The sequence below is a fragment of the Hevea brasiliensis genome, chromosome 9 (assembly GCF_030052815.1).
Source record: "Hevea brasiliensis isolate MT/VB/25A 57/8 chromosome 9, ASM3005281v1, whole genome shotgun sequence".
Lineage (NCBI taxonomy): Eukaryota > Viridiplantae > Streptophyta > Magnoliopsida > Malpighiales > Euphorbiaceae > Hevea > Hevea brasiliensis.
Window position 1 is genome coordinate 89,429,609 of NC_079501.1, and position 8,327 is coordinate 89,437,935.

Below are 8,327 nucleotides of genomic sequence, written 5' to 3' on the forward strand. Positions count from 1 at the left end.
TTGATATATTTAAAGGATGGACTCCTACAATTCAAGAATTGTTACATGAATTGGTGTACAAATGTGAGCAAGACACATTTAGGAAAATTGGTCCAAGAAATAAAGTATATAAATAATAGGGATGACAACGAGTATGACACATATGGGTGACGATGGGTAAGATATATACAAAAATACCTTATTTGAAGTCGAATTCAATTAATATTTTCAAGACTTGAATTCATCTCAAATTCAATTAAAATTTATTTTTTAACTACTTAAATCCATCCCAAATTCGATTATTTTTACTTGAAAAATACCTGAACTAATTTAATTTTATACATTTTAATTAATAATCTACGTAAAAAGTTATTTTTATTAATAATTTATATTTTAAAATATAATATTTCTATAAAATATTTAAATTTTATATATTTTATTTAAAATAAAATATATAAAATTTATAAATATTATTATAAAAAAATATATATTATATTTAATTAAATATTTATATAAATGAGTTTGGGTAATTAATACCTAATATGTAAAATTTGAACCTAACCTAAGTATTATTCTTCAAAACCAAACTAATCACAAACCCGATTATATACTATTCAAACTTGTCCTATACTCGATCGAATAGAATACCCGCAAAAATTCAACACTTTGCTATCCCTAACAGAGAATAAAGATGTATTGAGCTTGTGAAGATGTAATATTTGAGATGGATTTAAAGGATAAGCTTAAAAATCTCAAAAAGGTATGATGTGTTTAAGATTGAATTGTATAGGTTAGGTTTAAATCTAAATCCATCATTGCAATGCTTGAGGAGATTATTAGGTTGCAAATTATGAATAGAATTAGAATAATGAGAGAGTTTAAATGCATAATTTTTTTTTTTAAAAAAAAAAAGAGAGAGATATGACACATCACACGTTGTCGTTTAACATGCAAAGGGTTGCGTGGGATGCCTCTTTAAATTTCTCTAAGGGCTGAACCCGGCCGTGATTATAATTGTTGGGCCTACTTTCATTCTGTTAACCGGACTTCTGCACGGGCTACTGCCAAACGAAATTCCTGGCAACATGAGGGAAAGCAAACGGCGAGCTAATCCGGCGAAACAATCAGATACCAATGCTCGAAACAAGCGCAAGTATTTCGATGGCATGGAGCGACATGATCACGAAACTGATGGAAAGAGGAAAAGATTAGTGTTGAGGACCGAAACCCTAACTGTTAAGCCCCATTGCTGGTATCCGAATTTTCGAACATCGAATAGGTTTAGACCAATTCACGCCTCATCCTCACGAAGGCGTAATAATAAGCATTACCGGAGCAGAAGTTCGAGTATTGGCGAGTGTCATCGTAGATGGGTCTTCTCTGGCGGCGATTTCTCTGCCTATAGAGGTACACTTAGTTACTTGTGCATTCTCTGCTTAAAGATTCATTGCTTTGATTTTTTTCATTTGTTAGTTATGATGTAATATGCTTGAAGCTGAAATATGAGAGTGAGACTGATTACATTTGATTGTTGTTCATTTCTAAGATTGTAGCCTTCGCTGCATTTTCATCAATATCATCTGCCAAATAAAAGGCTTTTCCGGAGGATTATTTAATTCTCTTAAAACTCAACAATCATGTTTTCTCTACAGGCCTTTGACTTTTACCACTGCACCAACCAATTCCTACTTGGGACTTTAAACTAGATCATGACATTTATTAGCTTTTCAATACCTAAATTTATCTTTCATTCTGCAGATAGGGTCGTTGTTGTCTCATACAATATACTAGGTGTTGAAAATGCATCAAAGCACCCAGATTTGTATTCCAGAATCCCACCTGAGTTCTTGGAGTGGGATCGGCGGAAGGAGCTCATATGTAAGGAGATTAATCATTATAATGCAGGCATCCTATGTTTCCAGGTAGTTTGAATTGGCTTTAATTTGCATTACAGATTATCTCCCTATATATATGCATTTACAGAATGGACATGCTATCTGTCCATATGTGAAGTTGAAGATGTCTTAGTGTTTGTGGGAATTATCAGTTGCTTTTATTTTTAGCTTTTCTGTAACTTTTCATTGAGAAAGTCAGAAAGGCATGCATGGCCTCTAATTTTTGGTGCTTTAGGGAGCATTGGGTATATGCAAATAATCCATTTTAATAAACCATTGTGTACAACATCCATATATACTCTTTTGCACCTGTTTATTTTATTTTATATTTTGTTAGTGCATATAACTTTGAATCTGAATGTCATATGACTTCGAATCTCAATACTTCATACTTTGAAGCATAGGTGGAAATTTCTGCACAGAATAAACATGCCACACTCATCAACTGAGAATGATGCTTAAGAAAATGAAAACAATAAAGGAAAAAAGAGATTTCTAGATGTTTTAAAGTTATCTAATAAATTCCATTTCTTTTAGAGTTTGGAGTACAGACTTGCTTTTGTTGACTTTTTCCTCCCCATTCTTTTGAAAATTGAAATGTTGTTTAATCATCTTGCTTCCCTAAATGCTTTTTCTCATCTTAATGAGGTGAATGGTTGCTTAAAATACTAGTCCTTTTTGTGGAAGCCAAAAGTTCATATTGTAAGGTGTACCTGGTATTTCTCCATGTTGTTCATAGTTTTGAATTTATTATCATAACTGGACTTTGTGACTATAAAGTTTGCTTTATGATCATGGATCTTTTATATTGAAGGAGACATATTAAATTCTTATAAATGGAGTTGTATCATCATAATTCACTTTTCTGGCTTTAGGAGGTTGATCATTTCAATGATTTAGATTATCTTCTTCAAAAGGATGGCTTTAGAGGAGTTTACAAGGTATGCTGAAATTTTTTACATATGTAACTTCTCCTAGATCAGCAATTAATTTTGATTAACCTGGTTTTAATGATTACTGTTCCTTCCAGGCCCGCACAGGTGAAGCATGTGATGGCTGCGCTATATTTTGGAAGGACAAACTGTAAGGTCTCTGCATTCAGGAAATTCAAATGCTATTTCGTGTTATTGTGCATTTTCTTAGCTAAATTTTTTGTCTGTTACTAAATTTCTCTTGAACAATTCTTTATGTCCTTATTTGTTGGTTGGATGTGCAATTTCTAGATTTGATGCTGAATATGAAAATTATTGTACTTCTCCTGTTGGACTCAATATCCAATGGCAATATGATCAATCTGATAAATTGTTTGATTGGGCATTTTAATTTTCCTATTCTCATAGAATGCAAGTTCCCATTTACTGAATTTGCGTTTTTTCATCATGTTTTTTCTAGTGATAAATGTTTTTCATTTTTTCTATTCATGTCTAAATTTTAGCTAGCCATATTCTTAATACAGATTTACCCTTTTGCATGAAGAAAATATAGAGTTCCAGAGTTTTGGCCTCCGTAACAATGTTGCTCAACTTTGTGTTTTAAAGGTATGTGGGTTATTATTATTATTTTTTTCCATTTGACTTTTTTTTTGGCTATTTCACATTTTCTGAGGGTTTAAATGCTTAAAAACTGTCCAAGAAGGTAGCAATAACTTGGATGAAGCACCTTCTTTTCTTGTGGTCAATTTGTTATTTGTCAGCTGTTCAAAATCATAACTCAAGACTGAAACTTGTTAACTTCAGGAATTTGGATTCCCATGCCTTGTAGGTACAAAAATTAGGTAACTGATGTCTGGGAATCCATTCAAGAGTATATTTTCTTCTTATCCATTTTGAAGGTTTTCAGATATTAAGGCCTTGTTAGGTATTCTCATCTCCAAGTATCATTCTGATGCCTCCCCCGTTTAAACAACCAAGAAGATGAGAAATATTCTTTTCAGGAACAATCTAGGTTACTCTTATTCAAAATTTCATTAGGGTACAGTTCTTCTTTGGCTAATCTCTTTATTTACAGAAAAAAAAAAAAAAATCCTTTTCAAAAGTAATTTAGACAAACATGTCTCAGTCCAGTATTTTTACATGTAAAGTTGTAAACTATGTAATGACTTTGGTAGCTTACTGTAGTTTCTTTGGTTAAGATACTGAGTTAATACTGACTGTCTGGCCCTTTCTATTGTTAAAAGCTCCCCAGCAGTTGAGTTTTTTCAAGGTCAGAAGGTTTATACTATTACTACAGTTATATGAATCATTACCTTTGAGTTTTCTATAAAGAATTGTAGTTCAAAAAATTTGGAATGAACAGAAGAATGAAATGCGAATAGAGGATTCACAGAAGTTGCATCACTTTATTCATGTAATGTGTCTCGGTGCATATGATTGTGTGTTTTGCATCTCTTTTATGGTTTTTCTGCATCCATTGTTTTAGTATGTTTTTTTTCTCCCTTATATTTATTAATTATTTCTGTGAGAAAAGTCATTTATCAGAGTTCCAAATTTCTATTCAGCAATTAAACTTTTACTGGTTTACCACATTAATTTTTTTTTCTCACTTTTTTTTATTTTTTATTTTTTGCCCCTGATGTAAGCAGATGAATGAAAATCAACTGATGTCTGACCTGTGTAAGCAAACATCAAAGTAAGTTCAAATGTCTGGCAGTATATACTGTTTCGTTGTCTTGAGTGTTATGGATTTCAACATTTTGATACAGAACCGAAAGAATAATATATAGGAAAAAATAAAGGCAAAAATGAAATATTAAAATTGTTAATTTTCAGGAGTTAGCTGTTGTTAAAATAATGGTCCTTTACCTTTTTTCTTCTAAAATTATTTTGTTCTCTGTGAACAGTGCTGGCTTATCTCTTGTTTTTGTTCTTTTAATCATATAAATGTTTTTGCTAATGACAATATCCAACCATATGTGTAGGGCAACAGCTACCCAAAGTCGAAGATTAGTGGTTGGCAATGTGCATGTTCTCTTTAACCCGAACCGTGGAGACATCAAGCTTGGCCAGGTATTCACTCCTCTACTGCCCCATTTTTTCTAAAGCAGGCCAAGTTATCTTTTGAATCACTAGAATCTGAAGCAAGCATTCCTCTTTGTGTATTTGCTATATGCATCTAGAATCCGAAGCAAGCATTCCTCTTTGTGTATTTGCTATATGCATGCGGGTCTGTACCTTTTTTTCATCATTTCATGTTTTTGTTGGGTTACTTGGGGACAATGGTCTGTCAAAATTAATGTTTTTAATATCACCAATGCCATTAATGATTAATGTCCTATTGTAGGTTCGGCTATTTCTTGAGAGAGCTTACAAGTTATCACAAGAATGGGGTAGCCTCCCTGTTATAATTGGTGGAGATCTAAATAGCCTTCCTGAGGTCAAGTCTTATAATGCCATTATTAAGTGGACAGTTGTAGATTAGATGAATTCTGTGCTATTAATCTTAAGCAATCTTGTAACTTAAGTTTTTTTCTCCCTCTTCTCATGGTTAGAGTGCCATATACCAGTTTTTGGCTTCATCTGAGGTGAGTTTTGGTTATTGTTTAACATCAAGATTATTAAAATCCTTCAGCATTTACTTTGATTTGCACTAACCTAAGACAATTCATTTTTCCCCTTTGTGTGGGTTGAACTTTTGGTAGCTGGATGTCCTAGTTCATGACCGCAGAAACATTTCTGGACAGCTTGAATATCCACCACAGCACAAATACTTCAGATCACAGGATGAGATTGCCAAGAGGTTACAGATTCTTACAATTTCTTACAAGTATTTTTAAAGCTTGTTTATTGATACAACATCAACGTAAAATGATTCATTTTTAATTGTTGTTGGATATTGATTAGTGGAGTTCAAAATTGTGTAATTGATGTCTAAGGCTAGTGATAAAGGTGAACCTGTTTATGGGTAAGCAGCAGGGTTCAATCTCAACAGTATCCTCTGGCCTATTATCTATCATGAAGACTGGCATGCTTTTAACTTAAGGGAGGGAGGGAGTGAGAGAGAGAGGGAATAATCCTTTGTTGAAAGCTTTAAAATGAGGTTATCCTTAAGGCCTAAATTACCATCTACAGTGTCAAATTGGGGAAGGTTGTGTGGATCAATTTAACCATGGCTGTATATGGATGCAGAAATAGCTTGTCCAACTCAAGGCCATTAATGCATATATGGAGCGATGAAGAATTAATTCTTGCTACAGGTAGCAAAGAAGTCACTCGACTTTGTCATCAATTAAAGCTCTGTAGTGCATATCTCGGGGTTCCAGTAAGTTTATTATATATTTTTGTACTTTTGTTTTTGGGGATGTAATATTTTTGGTATGCTTAGATTTGCAACTTCTTTAGGGATATGTACTTTAAACTTATTATTATTAACTAGATTTGATAGGGATACTGATGTCTAACAAGAGTTGTCAAATATATGTCTATATCTTGTAGTCATCTTTTTGATACTGAAAAATAGGCTACTGTTGAGGCATGACCTGCTATCATATTTGTTTGGATCAATTTAAGATTTTTTTTTTTGGTTAAAAATTATTGATGTGATTTTGTCACTGTAGTTTAATTTAACACTGTCAACTTCTTCAGGGGAGCCATAGATCAAGAGACAATTGTGGAGAACCATTAGCAACATCATACCACTCCAAGTTTATGGGAACTGTTGATTATATTTGGTAGTATGCATACACATATTAATATGCAGAATACACTTAGTTTGCATGCAAAATTTTTTATTACTGATTTCATTAATTTGCACAGGCACACTAAGGAACTCATTCCTGTCAGAGTTCTTGAAACCGTACCCATTGACATTTTGAGAAGATGTGCAGGGCTTCCTAATGAGGTGCCATAGATTTTTGCATATGAATATTTGATCAGTCACGTTCAGTTGAAGTTTTTTAATTTCTGATATGTCAGTGTTGTTTCTTTCGAGACTGATGATAGACTTCCTTTTACATTTGCTCAAACTCTGGCTGCACATTACTGTTAAATAATAATAATAATAATAATAATAATAATAATAATAATAATAATAATAATAATAATAATAATAATTGTCTTATGCAATGCCAAGTACTTTTAACTCAATTCAGACTTCACAACTGGATATGATTTTTCTAATTTTGGAAGCACAAAAAAGTGCAGCCTATATTATTGATTCCTTTGTCTTTTGAATTTGTCCATCATGATTAATCCTATTCTTCTTTTTTCTTTTTCTGATTTTGTTATGAGCAACTTCTGTTCTTCATTTTGAAATATTTAATCTGACACATCATTGTTGTCTCACAAAGTACATTATTACATAAACAATATAAACTCATTATGGTACAAATTATCTTACTAAATTCGAGATTCACTGCTTCCTTAAACAATTGCTGTGTCATTTTGCAGAAATGGGGAAGTGATCATCTTGCCCTTGTGTGTGAACTAGCCTTTGCAGACGAAGACAACATGACCTGAGTCTTCAATTGCAGAAGTGCTGACATGATAAAATTTTCAGCCTCTTTTACAAGTTGGGTATCCAAAGTTTAAATTAAGAATCCACCGACTCATTAATTATGTTTAAAATCTTAATGTTTTTTAGGTGGTTCAACTTTCTTGCCTTTTGCTTTCTGAAGATTGATTGTCAATATTTTTTAACCTGTTGGCCAACCCCAAATTTTTGGGATAAAGGCTTAATTGAATTGAATTGAATTGAATTGAATTGCAAAGCACAAGCAATGTCAATATGTGATTTTTACTTTTACATATATACTCCTATCCAAATCAATTCTTCACTCCATATACCTCCATATAAAGTCCACTATTTTGATTTATTTACTCAGTAAACATTACCTAAACTATCAATTTGATTTCTGTCAGCCAGCATGAAGCAAGAAGGTGGACTTTGTTATTTGACAAATGACACACAGGACAAGGACAACGCACACCCTTTAGCAAAACCATAGGCAAAAAGGGGGGCTTGAACTCAGCTGCTAGCTTGAAGTTGTAGGGCATAATCAAGAGCTGACTGGTTAAAACTATCATTTATTAATGGGGTGTGGTGATGACTATCCACCTAACCCCTTTAATTAAAGAGCATTAATCATATTTAATTTCTTTCTATTCTACATTCTCAGCACATGGAAAAGTCAGATACATGACATGTAGATAATTCTAGGGGAATTTAGAATTTGATGTTAGAGTTTTTGCCTTATATTGAACTTTAGTACTTAAATTTTAAAAAATTAATTATTTAATCCTTAAGTTTTGTACTACACTTTAGTCTCTAGATTTTTGGAAATTAATGATTTAGTTATTTTAATTTTAGTATATAGAATAATTTAGTTTTTATAATTTTAATATTTATAATAATTTTATTTATTAATTAAAAGATTAAATTATTTTATATATTAAAAGTGCAGGAACTAATTATAGTATAAAATTTAAAAATTAAGTAATTAATTTTTAAAAATTTAAA

The 8,327-nt window shown here is 32.1% G+C and overlaps 1 protein-coding gene across 4 annotated transcripts; it reads left to right on the forward strand.

The window, feature by feature from the left end:
* The first annotated feature begins 972 nt into the window (after positions 1–972).
* LOC110636273 (carbon catabolite repressor protein 4 homolog 5) lies at positions 973–8,063 on the forward strand. 4 transcript variants are annotated; one of them, XR_002491319.2, is made up of 15 exons: positions 976–1,386; positions 1,738–1,901; positions 2,750–2,815; positions 2,905–2,957; positions 3,331–3,412; positions 4,456–4,502; positions 4,792–4,879; positions 5,154–5,246; positions 5,362–5,394; positions 5,512–5,609; positions 5,999–6,131; positions 6,455–6,540; positions 6,626–6,710; positions 7,259–7,379; positions 7,730–8,063. XR_002491319.2 is itself a non-coding variant. In XM_021785921.2 (14 exons), the coding sequence occupies exons 1-14, from the start codon at positions 1,065–1,067 to the stop codon at positions 7,325–7,327; spliced, it is 1,419 nt and encodes a 472-aa protein (XP_021641613.2). In that variant the 5' UTR covers positions 976–1,064; the 3' UTR covers positions 7,328–7,460. The 4 variants fall into 4 exon arrangements, 1 of the variants encoding a protein (XP_021641613.2); XR_002491320.2 differs by having other exon boundaries at positions 7,734–8,063; XM_021785921.2 differs by lacking the exon at positions 7,730–8,063 and having other exon boundaries at positions 7,259–7,460.
* The last annotated feature ends 264 nt before the right edge of the window (positions 8,064–8,327 follow it).

Coding starts and splice junctions, on each gene's coding strand:
- LOC110636273 (XM_021785921.2), top strand. CDS start 1,065: ATGAGGGAAAGCAAACGGCGAGCTAATCCGGCGAAACAATCAGATACC. Junction 1,387..1,737: donor CGATTTCTCTGCCTATAGAG/GTACACTTAGTT, acceptor TTCATTCTGCAG/ATAGGGTCGTTGTTGTCTCA. Junction 6,132..6,454: donor GTGCATATCTCGGGGTTCCA/GTAAGTTTATTA, acceptor CAACTTCTTCAG/GGGAGCCATAGATCAAGAGA.